The following is an 18397-nucleotide window of genomic DNA, read 5'->3' as shown; positions in this document are numbered from 1 at the left end:
ATTTCAAGATGTTTTATCACCAATTTTATTCTGAAAGGGACTCAGATAACAAGGGAGAAAAAACATTTCATTTACTCTAAAAATTCCCTCCAGTTTCTAGATTAAAACACATAAAGGTTATAATTCTTTTTTATAATTTTCTTGAGCCCCACCTTCAAACAGTTCCATAGTTTCTCTCCACAAGTAGAAATACAAAAACTTTTCCTTGTTGTACGCACAGACTTGACAGTCTTGAAATTTAATTTTCCATTTAAGTTATAACCCCCTTGGCTTTCAATTAATAATTTTTGAATATTTCCTGGCAGTCAATTGTTTTTTGCTTTAAATATCATTGTGCTGTCTGTAATTCCACAAGATCTTTAAATTTTAAGAGTTTTGACTGTAAGACTGTCCCCATGAATGATCCTGATTGCTTTCTTTTGCAAAATAAGTAACACTGATATATTTAAGCTTATATCAACTGAAAATCCCTTAGATTTACGGTGTTCTTTGCCAATACTTAAAACCTAATATTAAGCAAATGAAGAAAAGATTTCCATCACTCTGATAACATGTCACATTTGAAGAAAACTAATGAATATGTGAGTAATTAGCAAAAACCTAACGCTAGCAATAACCCCTGTAATATGAGAACCAGGGAGTCAGAATATTAAAATATGCATTTCTTTATATATGTATTGACAAATCGGCAAATGTGTCCCTTAATTTATTTGCAGCACTTTTTCAATTGCAATATGTCTTCAGCTTCCTGGTTTTTCTCCATTTTGCTATACGTTGCAGTGTTGATCTCTTAGTTACCGTGTAACCAAATACCCAAAGAGAGGTATTTTCCCACAATGACACACTCCTTTCTTTTGGTTTCTTTTTATGTTGCATGCAGATCTATAAAAAAAGGAATGAATGTATAAATTAGTAACATACATACAGTAAATACAAAAGAGGACCTTAAACTTTACGCAATCATCATCGGCCACTTGTAAAAGAGGGATATTTATACTGTATCTTGTGTTAGAAGCTGATAAAGAGTTTACGTTAATGCCAGAAGTCTAAATCCACGTTTGTCAAGGTGCAGATCGCTGTACGAGTCAATCATCTCTGCATTTCCAGCAGCTTTTTAGTCACTAAAATGTGGGTGTTTTTTAGCGACCCATCACTGTGTTTCAAGCAGGGATAATGTCCCAAAAAGTGGTAATTTTCTACTGAGTCACTGCTGTATATTTACTGCCAGAATAGTTCCACATAAGCAATCGTTTTTTACAGAGCCATCACTGCATTTTTTGCTGGGATAGTTCCATGCAAAGTGGTTATTTTTACCCAAGACAAGGCTGTCTTTCCAGCCGGGATTTTGCCACCCATGCAAACATGCATACATAAAGAAAAGTTTCAAGGTATCTGCAACATAATAACGTACAACTGTAACTTATCTGTCGTTTGCAGAAATGTACAAAGCCAACCTTCATTCTGGTGATTGGTTTGACATATACAATCATACATAACTTCAAATAAGAAAGCTATGGTAATCATTTCTAGGCTGCTATTTAAATGTTACACTTACAGAAATGTGATTTGAAAAATCATGATGTGGTTTATTCTACCTACAGATTTAAACATTGTTCTTCTATTTATACCTGGTATGAGAGTGTCTGATTTATCAGAGAGGCAGGATGACATGCACCCCAGCAGCTGAGCAGCTCAGCCTCAGCTTGAGCCAGCAGCGCCTCTCGGTGGCCATAACTTCACATTACAGCTGAAAGAAGCACTGAAGGCACCATGACAAGGCACAGACAGTATACACACTAGATAAAAAAGAGGCAATGCAAAGCATGTGAGAAGAAAATGTAGATATTTTTTATTTACAGCACACAGAGGTTATGACAGTGGCTTCCTGCTCTGTGAGTTTCACATTGTTTTCACACTGCCATCTGATATTAAAATATAGCCACTTTAAAGGTCCAGTGTGCAGGATTTAGGGGATATGAGAAATGGAATATAATATTCATAACTATGGTTTCATTAGTGTATAAATCACCTTAAAACTTTTCCATGACTTTTCAAGGATCTAAAGTCATTATTTTCTTTCTTGCCCCACTTATCTGGCATTTTTCAAACAAATCAATTTCAAACTCTATTCAAACATAATGTAGCCAGTTGGTACATAAAGCAAGAAAATGTAAAAACATGTATTATAATAAACAACATATTACACATCAATGCATATTAGAACTAGGGGTGTACCATATCACCTCATTCATGATAAAAAATATATGAAAAATTCATATTGTGATACTTGGGATATTTCGACTTGTTGACATATTGACATCATACTGTTACCCACGGCAACAAGCATGGCTGAAAGTAAAATTATTACTGACTCCACGGTGGTTCCAAAAAGAGGAGCAGCTTCAGTAGTGTGGAATAAACTGTGGTGTCCTGAATGTTTTATGAGCAGCCCCGGACTTCTCAGACTCTTCTAGTGACTTACCGCTCAGAGGGAACTCATTCAGCGGCTCCTCTGGCAGCAGCACAGCATCTCTCCCTCTCCTCTCTCGCCGTGCGCACACAGGAGTCAGTGTTGTCAAGTGATTTTGTCATAAACCTTTGGTAATGTAAACCTACGTGACGCTCAACTCCATATATGTGAATGTGTGATAGTTGTGGGATCATAACAGCCTGTCACAGGTTACAGCGTGATGATTAGAGAAATGGCAGAGCATAAAGGTCCAGGTGGGAAAAAAACAACTCAATCATTTAGGATTTTACTAAAAGAAGTAACTCACCTGTTGATTTATATATATAGATCCCAGGGAACAATTTACATTTTTAAATTCTAAATATTGTGATATTATTTTAGGGCAATATCACCCACCCCTAATTAGAACTGCGTAAAGTTGTCAGCTACAGAAAATATATTTGCTGTTATGTTGCATTACATGGAAGTTTATCCCTGAAGGATAACTGTAACATGTTAATTACACACAGCAAAATTCAAGGACTTTTTAAAGGTATTCCGAGAACCCTTAAAGTCCGCCATATTGTTTCTACAGTAGGCAAGCAAGGACAAACACTAGCTCTAGATGGGGTCCTTCGTAGTTCTCCTACATGCTTGGCACAAGGGAGAAGTTTCAGTTGGTTGCAATCTGCAACTTCACCACTAGATGCCACTAAATCCTACACACTAGAACTTTAGTTTACAGTTTCTAGCAGCTCTTACGCAGCCTCTGTGTCAAAAGAAGTCAGGGCCCCAGGAAAGCTGCTCAGGCTTGATGCCAATTTTCCCCAGTGGTGACTTGTGGTATTGCAGCGGCAAAAAAGTATTTCCCCCATAGACCACCATTATAAAAGAGACATCAGTAAAACTGTTGTTGACAGGATATCTTGAACTGCAGACAAGGTCAACTATGAATCTTTTTATTGTGAATTTTTGAGCCTTGGAGGTTTTATATTTGTAAACTTTCCTCAAGCCACAAAAAGCGATTTGAAAATACATGATGTCATCGCAACTTAAAGTCTATGAGTCAAAGGAGAACTCACGGGTGGGGCCATCGGTAGAAACACTACCGTGCATAATTCAATGGGCGTATGCACCAGGTGAGCAACTCCACTGGAATGAACAGGCTCCATCTTGGGATCTGGTATCTAGTTGTTATTAAAATCTATGAATAAAATGTATAGTAAAATGTAAGTGACATGCTACTCATTGGAGTAAAACATAACAAATGACCCCCCTCTGCCAACATGAAAATGGGCTAACATGACCACACAATGTCGGGGTGAATAAAAGTGCAACGAGAATATTAAATGGGATAAAGAAATACTGAACATTTGAAGCAAGTTTTCAGGGGCTTTACAATAAAAAATAAAAAGTATCTTTTAATGGATGCTGATGGTGTGCAGGGACACAGGTAACAACACAAGGAAAACAAAACCGACACTTGTTCAAAACAGTCTATCAAATCAAATTTATTGAATTTTAAAGGGGTGCTCTGAATTCACAAGTTGCAGCTACAGTACATAACTCCTCTCACATCAATAGTTTTAAACTATCTCTTAAAACAGTCCAGTCTCTTTTTCAAATTTCAGAAATCTCCTCAAGAAAAGGTCACGCTACAAAAAAAAGAGACAGATGCATCAAATCTGATATATATGTATGAAAAATTAGAACGCTATCAAAAATAATGGGGGCAGGAAGTGTTAAAGGTTGTGAAGGTGCTGCATTTAAATCAGTTACACGCCCAATGGCGCAGCAGTGAGTGATAATGGACAGCAGGTCAAGATTCAAATCCAAATCTCCAAAACATACACATCCACCAAAAACTGACAGATTAAAAGGTCTAAAACAAGAGACACAGCAAACAAATTCACAATATATCTATGATTTAAAAGGGTTCAACCTCAAATGATGCATGTCCATTAAAAAAACAAAAAAAAAAACATTATAGGATTTGTTTGATAATTTGAAAATATAGATTCAATGCTACAAAATATGAAACACTAAAAAATATTAGTATAAAGGCCTTTACGTCAACAGAATCACAGGACAATTACTCTCATTCTAGCAATTTAAAATAGGTTCAATTGGTAAAATTTGGATATGATTTTTTTTTAAATAAACAAAGATCTTTCTGGATGATTGCAGTAAAGTCGTTTGATGATGATAAACACGATAAATACAGCCACAACCTGTAAACACCACCTGCCATCTTAGCTCTTTTACACTGACTTTTGTGGGTATCACAAATAGATTTTTCACAAGGCACTGGAGACTAAATTTGGTTCACTGTCCGCAGCTCAAAATCAGTCCCAGCAACACTTTTTTTTTTTTTTTTTTGCAGTGTTTAATATCCAAGCTCATCCAAAATCTGTACAATGAAACGTCTCAGTCAATTTTTGTGCAGGTCATCAGCCTAATGCCGCATTCACGTCATATCAGAGGAGACCAAACAACTGAATGTTGTTGCGATGTGTTTAAAGACCACCAGTTGGGTCATGACAACCCCTACAAACAATTACATGTTTTACTGGTAATACCTATTAATGCTGGGATCAGACAACACAATATTTATGCATTTTGAGATGGTTGCTATAAACTGTGAACACGATGCATGATGGAAAAAGAGGTACCAGGGACTGGCTTCACTGTTGCACCTGACAGCACCATCACAAAATTTTCATATGAAATTAATTCACGTATTTATCTTTACAGTTGTGCATGGAGGAGTGATCTGTGCTTCTATGGGTCACCATCATGGTTGTAAATGTTGTCAAACTAGTTGAGAGATGGCAAATAAAATATATATTTTTTGGCCATGCATTATGACGCGTCCCAGATTAGAGCTGCTCCCTAATAGTTGACCGGAAACCAGAATGGTCCAGAAAGGTCTTTAGTCGGCAAGATTTCATTGGTATGAAGGTTCATTAGCACGGTTTTGTATTTCTCTGTAATGTAGCAGAGTGTTAACAATGTTACTGATACTATTCTTTCTCACACCTTCAACTCAAACCACCAAAATATATAATTTAATAATTAAATTAATGCCATAAACATGCAGGCGACTAGTCGACTAATGGCGCTAAATGACGACTACTGGTCGACTAGTCAGGGGCAGCCCTATCCCAGATGCTATGACAAACTAAAAAGCAACAGAGCAACAGATTCATCTTTGTTCCCAAGGTTATTATTGGGCCGATATTGTGTAGTCTGATCTCAGCATACGATGATGTGGGGGGGGGGGGGGGGGGGGGGAGCCCTATCATCATTCCCATATACATCTAAACAATCTGCCAAAACTTCATACTGCTAATATTTTGTTTGTTATTTTTGTATCACCCTGGATGTAAAATGATAAAGGAATTACCATTAGCATGTTGACTTAAATGATGGGAACACAGACACCAAAATTTGCCATGGCAGTAGTGCTAAAAGATATACGTCATTAGTTTAGCCTTAGATGTTATGGAGCTCTTTCGTAGTTATGGACGAAATAAAAACAGAAATAAAATGTGATAAAAGTAGTGTTGTATACATTTCAGCATTGTTGGCAACAACTCCAAACCATAAAGAAATCCTGCCCATTCATAACCCACATGTTTGGCAGGGTTTAAGCATTCTATATTTTTCAAATTTAGTGTAGACTCATGCTAAAGTATTAGCATGGAGGCTGCTATCACTTAACAAAGTGTGTCATAAGGTGTTGGCTTAAATTCAACTGCTGTTCTTCATATATTAAGTGTTAGCATGGTTCTTGCTAGCACTAAAAAGATGAGCATTTAGCACTCAGTACTGTGTGCTAAAGTGTTAGCATGAAGTGTACTCTCATTCAAAATAATATTAGCAAGAGGCCGACTGTTGCACTAAAGTGTTAGCATCAAGCATAGTATAACTTAATAGTGTAAGATGACTCAACATAAAGTGTTAGCTTCAGCTTGGTATGGCTCAACAATGTAAGACAAAGAGTTAACATGAACTCTATGACCATTCAACATAAACATGATGCTAAAGTGTCAGCATGGTTCTTGCTAGCATTAAAAAGATTAGCATTTAGCACTCAGTACTGTGTGCTAGCAGTAGTGTGTTAGTGTAGTAGTGTTAGCAAGAGGCCGACTGTTGCGCTCATAGTGTAGGCAAATGCTAAATAGTGTTAGCATGATGTGCTGTTGCTGCATATGGGAGACCAGGAGCAATTGTAACAAGGGGAAACTGTAACATCTTGAATTGCACCAATCAGACATAAAATATAACCATGAAACTCCTGTATATAGGTTGTGTCAAAAATCATTCACTCATTCACTACTCCCTGCACACTATAATTTCAGACACTACTCGGGTCATTTTGTCATACATATCACGATGACACAGACCTCCTGTCTGTTTTTGTGACCATTTCCCTCAGTGGAAACAAAGCTTTTATTTACTTTAGTTTCACAGATAATAAACAATAAATTGTGAAGACAAGGCCTCCACAAAATAGCATTTTAAGTCTTGTGTGTGATTTATCCTGGCTTCATATGAGCAGAGGAAATCTCCACTCATCGCTAGGCTAATGAATACAATGCAAAATACCACAGGCTTGTGCTAATAATGTTAGCATGATGTATTTGTTTGGAAAACATGTTTAGTATAAGACAGTTGTTTTGTCGGTGAACCATGTGAGTTGAAATGGAGTCGAATTTTGTAACGTGACCTTTGTTAAATGTTGCTGTTGTCCCTGGCTTCTTATGAGTAGAGGAAAAGTCTGCTAGCTGCTAGGCTAATTTATACAATGTAAAATGCCATAGGCCTGTGCTAAAAACATTAGCATGTTGTATTTGTGGGGGAAATGTGTCCAGGAAAAGACAAGTGCTTTGTCTGTGAGTTATAATGAAGATGACTTATATACTTGTAATTGAAATTGTCGCTATTAAGCCACGTTTAATCTGTGTTTTGAATCAACTGCATTCAACAGCACTTAAGACACACCACCACACCAGTATAAATGCTCATGACATAGGCCACGTACGTAGGCTACGGCGTAGGCTCTGCAAAGAGCTGACGCACAAGTATAAATCTCTAACATTGCTTGAAAAAACAATTGATCACTGTCAACAAGTAGAACACAGACACAAGTTACCTACGTAAAATCTCTATCCAAATAGCTAGAGGTTTTTGAGTAAAAATGTTCCAACTGCCCCCAGTCTCTCCTACATGCGTTAATTATGGTGTCCATGTTCCCATTCTATCATTGCGTGTGAGCACAAGGAAAACAAAGCATATCAGTGTTTAACATGAATATTTGTTTACTGTGTAATGTGAAAGATTTTCAGTATCATCATTATGTAGTTTCACAACCAATACAGTCATTGTGTAAAATGTCTGCATCCAACACCTTTAAATGTACTGTATGAATAGGGTGTGTGTAATTGGAGAATCAACTTGAACAGCTGGTGAGTCACCACCAAATCCTCAGAGAAAACATCCATCACAGACCCAACAAGTTGGTCACTCCCTGGGCCCCAAAGAAAGACGTGAGACTGGAAGGTAGTTATGTTCTTAAGTGAAAAGTGTTTAACTATTAAGACAAACTATCTACAGGCATGTCTAAAATACTGAGAAGCAAATGGATCTATCTTCATATCACTACAGTCGCTGTAACTGCAGTGCCTGACAGTCTTTGGTTTACCAACCCTAAGAAGTTGACATATCACAAGTCATGTCAGAAAGCATAAATGCAAGAAAAAAATCTATTCAGAAACAAACTTTTAAAATATCATATAGAAAAGAAACAGCATACCATTTCTAGATGTGATCATCTTCAGAATTAGTCTCACAGTTTCATCATCTTACAATAAACCTCTATACACACATACACGTTAACAGCTTCATCAAACCCTGAGCGAAGAGGATGAACTTAAGACTTCCGATAATAAGAGTCTATCAAGTGACAAGAGATTATAGATATGTGTAGTCTGCATGCCTCGAACCTTTCTTAATTCTTACTGAGGGATTCACAGATTCAGGATCAGATGCTGTTCGTGTGGCAGTGATCCAGATTCCTAGAGATGGAAATAATGTGGCTTGTCTTCCCTTGGCTATAAAAGTTACAAGAACTATGCAGTCAAGTCAGTCTGGCAAGTTTTGGGCAAACTTCAGATCGCACCAATCAATTGGATATTGTTTTTATTATTAAAAATCAGGTATTGGCAGGTCAGTGTCATCAGTTGGTTTGGGTATTCTTTTGTAAGTGTAGAAATTACTAGGGCTGCCCCCTAATGGTCGACCAGACCTTTCACTGATTTCACTGGTCGCTTAGTCGCAGCAAACTTCATTAGGAGCATCAAACTTTATTAGAAACTGTGCCTTGTAAGAATAAATCAAAACCTATATGACTGCACCATGGGGGAATTTAATTTGAAAGGACAGACACAGGAAGTGTCCACGCTCAGCAGTCAGACAGGAGTCAGCTGCATGCCCATTAGCCCACAGCGTCATTAACAGGCAGCTCGCTCAATGTGTGACATGCACTTGTAGATAAAATATAGGCCTATATTAATGAAGGTTCATTAGTACGCTTTTGTACTTCTCTGTAATGTAGCAGAGTGTTAACAATGTTACTGATACTATTCTTTCTCACACCTTCAACTCAAACCATTGTGTTGCCCCGCCCAAAATATATCATTTAATAATTCAATTAATACCATAAACATGTTGGCGACTCATCAACTAATGGTCCTAAATGACGACTATTGGTCAACAAGGAAAATTCTTAGTTGGGGGCAGCCCTAGAAATTACATTTGTGTTTTGGACACAGTCACTTACAAATACATAATTTTGCTGTCTTAATTACCAGAGGGACACAAAACGAAAAGAAAGAATAAACTACTTTGATAAAGAGCGAACAAAACAAAAAGGGAACTTTTGATCATGAAATGTAGGAAAATACTGAAAGTACTGAACTGTGGAATGTTATATCTTCTATATTTATTAAATGATTTTAAAGCTAAGCTTAAGGACTGCTGTTAAAATCTTAGTGAATCCAAAATTTCATCTCCTCCATTGGTCCATTTAACAGTTCCCACAACACTCTGTTAAATTTGACAGATACTTTAACAACTGTCTGTCAAACCTGACAGTCAGTGTAACTGTCAAATGGACCTGTCAATATCAGAGTCCTGGGGAAACGTGACATTCTGAAAATCAAAAAAATGATGCTCACAAAAGTCAAAAGGGGGATTTTTCTGCAAAGCACAAACTGTAACAACAGGCTTGACTTCAGGGTGATGGGGAGCTGCTGCTACACCTCAAATAGTTTTGTGTCATGATGGTATAAATTCTGCCTCAATGGCTTTTCTAGTATCAAAATCAGATTTAAATAATTCCAAACACCAACCATGAATCTAATCAGCATAACTCTTTAAATAATATAATTATATCAACACCATATGTCTGTCTTTTCAGTGTATCTCGTGGAGGGTGAGGTCATGGTGGCATGACAGCAGAGATTCATGCATCCGAAGGCGGCAGACTACGTATGAGACATGCACAGTTTGGACAGGAAATGCCCGCACAGGCTGACTAATCCCAACTGGTCCTGCCTGTAAACTGCTGAGTGGACAAGCAGATAATCCTGACGACAGATGGCGGCAGAGAGGAGGGAGGAGGGCTCGCTCTGCTCTGCTGAAGCTCTCAGCAACTTTCTATCACTGCAGAGCACATCGGCCAAGAGGCTGGGATGAGTTAAAGGGGAAAGATGGAGCAGAGCATGATGGGAGGGGGGAGGAAGTGGGTGACACTATTTGATAATTCAAAAGGGTATGACCTGCAGGTTTTAATCTTAAATACAAAAATAAAAATGGTTGACTGAAGTGACAACCATTCCTTTTGACTGCAGTAGAAGTGGGATAAATTATAAACGAGTAAAATGGACAAACAAAGCATGTTATGAATGTAAATCAAATGTCTTTCTTGATGGCTAGAGGTCAGAGAGGTCACCACCATTTTACTTACACCACTACATATCTGGAGACAAGTGGGTTTAAGAGGACGGGGGTGAAACGGACAGTAAATTTGAGAGTTCGGCTGCACAAAGAACCTGGGATGTTTCCAGTAAGAGTGGCCTGGTCAGCAGCAGACAAAAGAGGCCTGCACTCTGCTGGGCTCCAGCCAAACTGAGACAAACAAGCCCATCATTCAGCAGCTCGGCTCTCCTTACTCCCTCATCCTCATCCTCATGCTGCTCGTCAGCAAACAGGCTGTCTGTCTGTCAACAGGAAGACTCATCACCTTTCCCCCCCCACACTGCTGTTCCACCCACCAGACGTGGATACCAATGTGTCTGCCGTGGTGCAGTGCAGGATGATAAGATCCCACACACACAGGGTACAGCAGTACTACAGAACCCACAATGCAACAGCAGACACACCAGCACGGGGCTGCCACTTTTAATGAAAAATGGGGAAAAACATGTCAACATTTGTTTTGTAAAGATTTATCAGAATCCCAAATTCATAAACAGTCAGTCCAACATGCCTTAGGGTTGGGTATCATTTAAAAACTTATAATACCAGTACCAATACTGGCTCCCTTAAAATGATAGTGATACCAGGATACGTCATTCAGCACCCATAATGTTGAGAGTGACCTGTAGTAGCCATAATTTTCAACCTTTGGGTGGCATCTCGGCACGCTAAACTGCCAACCCTCTTAAATACACTGCGCTAGGGTTGCAGCATTCACTTTGATCCCACCTTTGATTCATAGCAATAGTTACGTGGGCTCGCTTTAACACAAAGTAAAAGAATCTAGCGATCATGACACAAAACCATCTGAAACAGTGTGTAAACATTTTGGATTGGAAACCAGAGCTATAAAAATTTAGATCAAGGTAAAGCGGTTTGCTGTTATACAGTCACGTTACATCATTATTAACAAAACTTGTAGCTTGTTAGCCAAGTAAATTCTAATTTTCATATTAGCTGTGTTCAAACTTGATTTTCTGAAAAAGTGACAGCCCTTTCAAGTCGGTATTCTAACACGTAAACTCGGTTCGGTTTGTCAACTGAGCTGCAGTTGTAAACTTCTTGGTGTGCACTACAAAAACTGTTACTGATAAAAAAAAATTCTCAGTACTACATGAACCTAAGTGAATCAAAACTCTACTGAGTTCAGTCTAAAAGAATCAAGCAAAGAATTTTCAACTTCCGACTGAAATGCAACCTTGATTTGTAATGTGGAGTCGCAGTAGAAATGCACAGTAGAAATAAATTGTGTGGTCCCAAAATAATAACACACTGAGGCGTGGATCAATCTGATATGACTTGACATTAGTGTTGTATGCATGCACCGCAGTCTCGTTTTTGCATAGATTGAATTTGCAGGACATACAAAAAGGCCATAGATGCACACTCAAATCAGTTAGTTCACTATAAAGCTTGAATGACCAAGAATATTAAAATGTTAAATTAACCTCAGGGACGAGATTGTGTGTGACACTATCCCTGCTGCATTCTTAAGAAAATAATATCTTCTATTTACTCTTTCATATGAAGAAATAATATTCTCAAGATCAAAGTGAAGCATTGATTAACTTTCATAAAAGCCTTTAAGATAAATGTCTTTATGCAACTGTGAATCCAACAAGAACAAAAGAAAAAATGGTCCTTTCAGGTGTAATTATGTCGAGATATAGGTTTGTGATGAAACTAAAACAAGAGCTCTGAAAACATTACGTATATACGAGCCCTGTGTGAAGTGCTCAATGCAACAGCTGATACACAAGTGCATATAAATCTGTGGAGCCTCGGGGAAACTAAACACATACTGGATGTTATAGATCCATTTCAGGAATAATCTCTCCTTATATCTTTCACAAACTTCAACCCACTGTGTAAGTTTGCCCCAGTGAGCCAGCGCTCACCTTATTGCTCTGACCTTGAGTTCCCCTGAGTTCGTCCCACATTAGGCATCACCGCGTCCCCATCACCCCTTTTTCTCTGAGGTCTGAAGAGCAGAACTGACTGACGTTTCACGGGAGGAAACAAATCCTCCAACAGCCTCGATAATTGACCATAAGTGACCGTCAAAGACTGTCGTCCCAAGCTGCCCTACATCAGCACTGTAGTGTTTTTATGGCAGCTACAAATGCTCCAGTGTTATCTAAACAAAGATGGTGGATTCATAAGATGAATCTCTCAGTAGCAAGAAATCTAACTAACCCTCACATATGCAAAATGATATAGACCTAACAGAAATTATAAACCTTGCACTTCGGTGTAAATTAGTCCAATGATATTATTAGGGATGTCCCGATCAAGTTTTTTGCCCCAATCCAAGTCATTAAATATCAAGGATCTGCCGATACCGATTTCCGATCCAAAACTTGTTTACCTAGATCAGAGGTTGGCAACCTTTACCATCAAAAGAGCCATTATTGGCCATATTTTAGCCTCATAATAAAGCTGATACAGCCTTTTAAGTCAAATTTTGCCTATCCACGTTATTTACAGATCTAAAAGAGCATTCATTAATATGTTTTTAGCACAAGGTGGCTCCTCTGCAGTGGGCTATTTTTGATTATTGGTACTTAAATTTTGCATTCAATAAAAGCAAACGAATTTGTCCACACACTACTAAATTCTCTGCTTTCTTTTGAGACTTCTCACTTTTTGGATTTGGAATAGACAGCTAGCCCAGCGAAGGTGGAATATATATTTCTGTGTCGGCTCTGCATCAACGTAGAGCCTACACCGTACCCTTCGCCATAGCCTGACATGCACCTCCCCAGAGATGTAACTACACATAGCAGCAACCCAGACCTCCTGTCTGTTTCTGTAAGCTGAAACCATTTCCCTCAGTGGAAACAAAGCTTATATTTACTTTAGTTTCACAGATAAGAAACAATAAATTGTGAAGACAATAAAGCCTCCACAAAAATAGTATTTTAAATCTTGTGTGTGATTTATCCTGGCTTCATATGAGCAGAGGAAATCTCTGCTCGTCGCTAGGCTAATTTTTACAATGTAAAATGCCATAGGCTTGTACTAATAACGTTAGCATGTTATATTTGCTAAGAAAACGTGTTTAGTATAAGACAGTTGTTTTGTCAGTGAACTTTGTGAGTTGTAATGGAGTTTAATTTTGTAATGTTACTTTTGTTAAATGCTGCTGTTGTCCCTGGCTTCATATGAGTAGAGGAAAAGTCCGCTAGCTGCTAGGCTAATTTATACAATATAAATCGCCATAGGCTTGTGCTAAAAACATTGGCATGTTGTATTATCGGGTAAAATGTGTCCAGCAAAAGACAAGTGCTTTGTCTGTGAATGCTGTTATAGTGAAGTCAATTTGTCTTTCAAATTTTATCTATTAAGCCATGTTTAATGTGCGTTTAATGTGTGTTTTGGGTGTGTCTGAGCTGCAGGTTGCCTACCCCTGGCCTAGATAATACAGCTGAACAGTGCACACTGCAAGTGCTTTAAAGGTATGACACTCAATCCAATGTATAGCCCATGCATGACAATCAGATAGGTCTGCAATGCGTTAAGAAAAAACTGATTAGGCTACACTGATATATTACTCTCATTGGCTTTTCCACGAGGGGCTTTTGGTGCACTCGCAGGGGCGTTGTGAGAGTGGATGTCGTCGGTTCTGCACCGCTGTCTGTCTCTCCCCGTGCAGGGTGGTGAAACACCGTGCGTCATAGTTGAAAGCAAAGCATAGAGACTTTCACACAAATGGTGTTCTGTGGCACACTGGTGTGTCGTGGGATTTTATGATCGCACCTTATTATTGCAATTCAACTGGGCCTATACAAAAGTTATGAATGAATTTTAAATTGACTGTACCAGTATGTTGTGCGCACCCATTTCCTAATAAAGAGGCAAACTACCTAAAAATGTAATTCAATTTAATTAAATTTTAAAAAAAATTCACGTTATTGGTGCTTTTATGTAATTTCAAAATTTTTAAAATGAATTCTTCAATCATTTTGATGATAAATATTTCACGAGTAATCGTTTGTTGTCAATTGTTATTTGATATCAGTAAATAAAAACAAACATTTATGTCACAATAAGAGTGATAACACATGTTACAGAGGCTATTGTGCACAAATATAAATACAGGATTGTACATAACTTCAGTAAGTAACTTAACAGTCTCATATGGCGTTTTCTTTTATGACCTGTGGTGTTTTGCAGCGGGCAGGGCTCAGCCACTGCTCCTGCTCTTACACATAGAAGCCCAGCAAAGTGGAGGAGAACAGACAGGGGGGAGTTGGAGAGTTGACACAGCTGCACTTGTTGCATCACTGTGCATGAAAGTTTCATGAGTAAAAACATTTGTGTGACAGCTGATGTAAAACAAAGGATTGGATGGGGCTCTATATCGCTCAATAAAGCAGATCCAGATCAGTTAAAAATGCCTTGATAGACCCTGATCCAGATCTTTGAGACAGGATCGGGACATCCCTAGATATTATGTAACAGAGGGTCATATCTTAGCCCTGTCTGTATGTTTTTCATTGTGATATATTTGAGGTCTTGCTCGAATTTTGTAGCATCAGCCTAAGATTTTGAGAAAAATCCAGCATGAGCTTGTTTTGTGCCGTGCATATCATAAAAATCCGTCTTGTGAAAATGAAGAATAGTTTCCACAACTGAGGTAATCCCTTGTTGGTGCCACCATTCTCCAACTCCGACACTGGCGGATATTGCCCAACTGAATTCCTGAAAGCTTTCTTGAAAAGGAAGTAAAAGTATTCCCAAGAGCATGAGTGCAGCATTAAATCCTTGGGGGTGCACCATGCATACAGAGCTAGCACCCCGTCGAAGGGGATGGCTTCTGGAAAACAAATGAGCCCGGGCCGTAAGAGTGCTCTGGATGTTACGGTGAGGAGAATGGGATTGTTGCTGCAGATTTGCAGACTGACGCCGTGATAACATGCTGTATGGGAGACTATAAACTAAATGAACAAGAGTGAGAAGTCACATTGACGGGGTTTTAACAAATGTAGCTGTTTTTAGCTCTCAAATGTGAATGAGGTGATTTGTATTCCTCAAAACTATTCCTGCTAATACTGCCTGAATTTGCATCCTGCCCACCACTATTACTAATCCTTCTCGTCAGTGAGATTAGTGAATGGATGGGAGAGGAAACGCAACTATCTGACACGTTACAGTAAAATCATTAAAATAAATAAATCCTGTCGTAACAGCCGCTCACATAAACACTGTAACAGACCTTCCGAATCAGCAGAGGCTGTAAACACAGTAGGAGTAAGAGATAAGATAAAGTCTTTCCATGGAAGCTCTTCTTCAGTTTCCGGTGCTTTTGCTCCACATTTTACTCTCAGTGAAGCAAACATGACCTTTCTTCAGTGTTGTAAATGTTGACAGACGCAATGTAGCACTTCAACAAGATCCAGGCAAGAGCCAAAATCCAAAAAGAAATAAAAACCCCAAATCATCAAACTTCAGTAGTAGAGCCGGGTCGGTGGATAGGTCCACACAGGCAGCAGATTTTGTAACAGAGGATTCAGAGTGTGCGGAAAATGCCCAGGAGTTGTGGGACAAGAGCAGGCAGTCCTGGTGTACTACAGTACAATGGTGGGGTTTGAAATGTGTTAAGTCAAACTAGTGCCTTTGCAGAAGTAGTTGCGTTAGTAGCTGAGTGTGCGGCTTGAGCGAGCAATCATGAACTGGGTATCAATCCTCCTTAGAATTGTCAGTGACAGCAGCCGTAGGAGACAAGTCTGGCATACGGCTACGTCGGTAAAGACGGTAGCCCTTTCGGCAAAGAAGGACGAACCAGTAGACCTGCGGTGCCAGGATGCACGAGTTGCCCAAGTTGGTAGACAGAGGCAGGTGGAAGGGCACGCTGTAGAGCGGGATGCCGTAGTGGCGGCCGTACATCCAGTACATGTAGGGGAAGAGGGCGATGCGGCACATAAAGAAGGTGAGCAGTACCATACCGCCATTGGCCTTGTGCAGCCAGCAGTCCTGGAGGCTGAGCTGGTGGAGGAGACACAAACAAAGAGGGGGGGGTGGAAACAGGACATGGAAGGTGAGAACATTTTAAGGAAGCACTTAAAAACACTCAGTGAAATGAAAAATATAAAATGTTTCCTCAGGGTGAAAATCACCAGAGGCACCCCGATACGACATTGTCACAATATCTGGGTCACAATTAGGGTTGGGTACTGTTCATAATTGAACTGATACGGTACCGGTACCGGTATCTGGAATTCGGTACCGGTACCAAACAGTACCTTATTTCGGTACTTTTTAACCGTATGGGCCCTAGGCCTTTTTGGGGTATTTTTACTCTTTACTTTTAAGCTCATATCACAGTCATTATAAAGGCTACATACACATGTTATATCTTGTTTTTTTCAGGACAATCTGGGCTAACCAGATTTGCCATCATTTCATGTCCTTCTATGTGCCTGTATTTTATATTAATTTTTATATCAATGAAAAAACAAATCCGTGTTACTAAATTCTTACATTTTTACATGTATCTCACCATAGCAAGGTGGAAGTTAACATATTCTGCCATATATGAAGAGGGGAGACTCTCTGGAATCTGGCAATATAAGAACCATGATGCTGGGACATTCTGTCACTTAACAGCTGTCCAAAACATGTGGTTTGTGCCAGGCGGACAAGATTGACAGTATTTTTTCATTATTGCAAGAAATTCCATTGACTCATTCACAAGTCAAAAATGTGTTTTATCTGAAAGAAACATGCAATATTTACATCGAAGATAATAGAAAAATAGTCAACCAAGTGCAATGATGTCCTCCAAGATAATATTTGTTTTTCAGTTATATATTGGGGGGACATTTTGGGCATTGGTTGGGGGGCACGTGTCCCCCTCAATGTATATGGTGACTACGGCCCTGTCAGCATGCATAATTAGGCTGCAGTTGTCTGGGTGCGCAAAGGTGAAGTGGCTGGTCTTGTCATACAAAGTTTGATGGAGTGTCAGCTGGACAATATGGAGATGTTTGCATCTTGAAAGCCGGACTACAAATGTGGATAGACAGGGAGAAACACACGCAAGCCTAAGACGTGGTAAGATACGATATTCCTCACTATATGAAGTGACTGATAACAAGATCTGTACAATGGATTGTAAAGAAATTCATCAGGTTTTTATTTTGTAGACAATTGATCTGGATTTATAGCGTGTCCTGCGCTTTCATGTGATATGCATGGCATTTCTGTGCGAGCCTGCATTCGCGAGTAATCCATCCAAGAGTAATGTGTGTGCAAAGCTGTATGAAAGCTCTGTTATACATCATTTTATTGTAACTTTATCAATTTTTTCGCTGTGAAAACATTGGACTACCGACAAGTGCTTGGCCTTGTCGGAAAGCTACAGTTCTGCCGTTTCACGTGATATGCGTGGCTTCTCGCTATGACGCACGGTCGTGGAGAAAATACACAGAGAAGAACGGGTGTGAATTTGGACACACTATGCGTCGTTCGGGCCCATAGTCTAAACTTCTCAGTTTCAACATTTTATTGAGAACATTTAGGAACAGTGGTGCACGTTAACTTTTGTCTGCACATTTTTTTTGTTGCCATTGTTGCTGAGTCTGAGGTGTGAGTCATGCACTCTCGCTCCGCCTCCATCTCAGGTACCGAAATTTGGCACCGATTCATTTTAAGTGAATCGGTACTCGGTAGTACCGACGTGAATTGGTACCAAGTACAAAAAGTACCGAGTTTCGGTACCCAACCCTAGTCACGATACAATATTAGTTTGTGGTCCAAAAGTGGGTTGCAAGTCCATTATGAATGGAACGCAAGTGTTTGTAAACAAACTTCAAATTTCAGGTGTCCAGAAACTGCGTACAGATTTTCATGGTCCCCAGAGGATGAATACTAGTGACGTTGTGACTTGTGAATACAGTGAAT

At 39.1% G+C, this 18397-nt stretch overlaps 1 protein-coding gene across 1 annotated transcript in view; it reads right to left on the bottom strand.

Annotated features, from left to right (window-relative positions):
* Positions 1 to 13135: 13135 nt before the first annotated feature.
* Positions 13136 to 18397, bottom strand: part of tlcd3a (TLC domain containing 3A) — a 46629-nt gene continuing 41367 nt past the window's right edge. The window contains exon 5 of the mRNA XM_033636907.2: positions 13136 to 16480. Within this exon, the coding sequence (XP_033492798.1) occupies positions 16175 to 16480 (306 nt within the window). The 3' untranslated portion in view covers positions 13136 to 16174. The remainder of the gene's footprint in view (positions 16481 to 18397) is intronic.

The sequence above is a fragment of the Epinephelus lanceolatus genome, chromosome 11, assembly GCF_041903045.1.
Source record: "Epinephelus lanceolatus isolate andai-2023 chromosome 11, ASM4190304v1, whole genome shotgun sequence".
NCBI classification, from domain to species: Eukaryota; Metazoa; Chordata; class Actinopteri; order Perciformes; family Serranidae; genus Epinephelus; species Epinephelus lanceolatus.
This window is presented reverse-complemented; position numbering and strand designations above follow the sequence as displayed.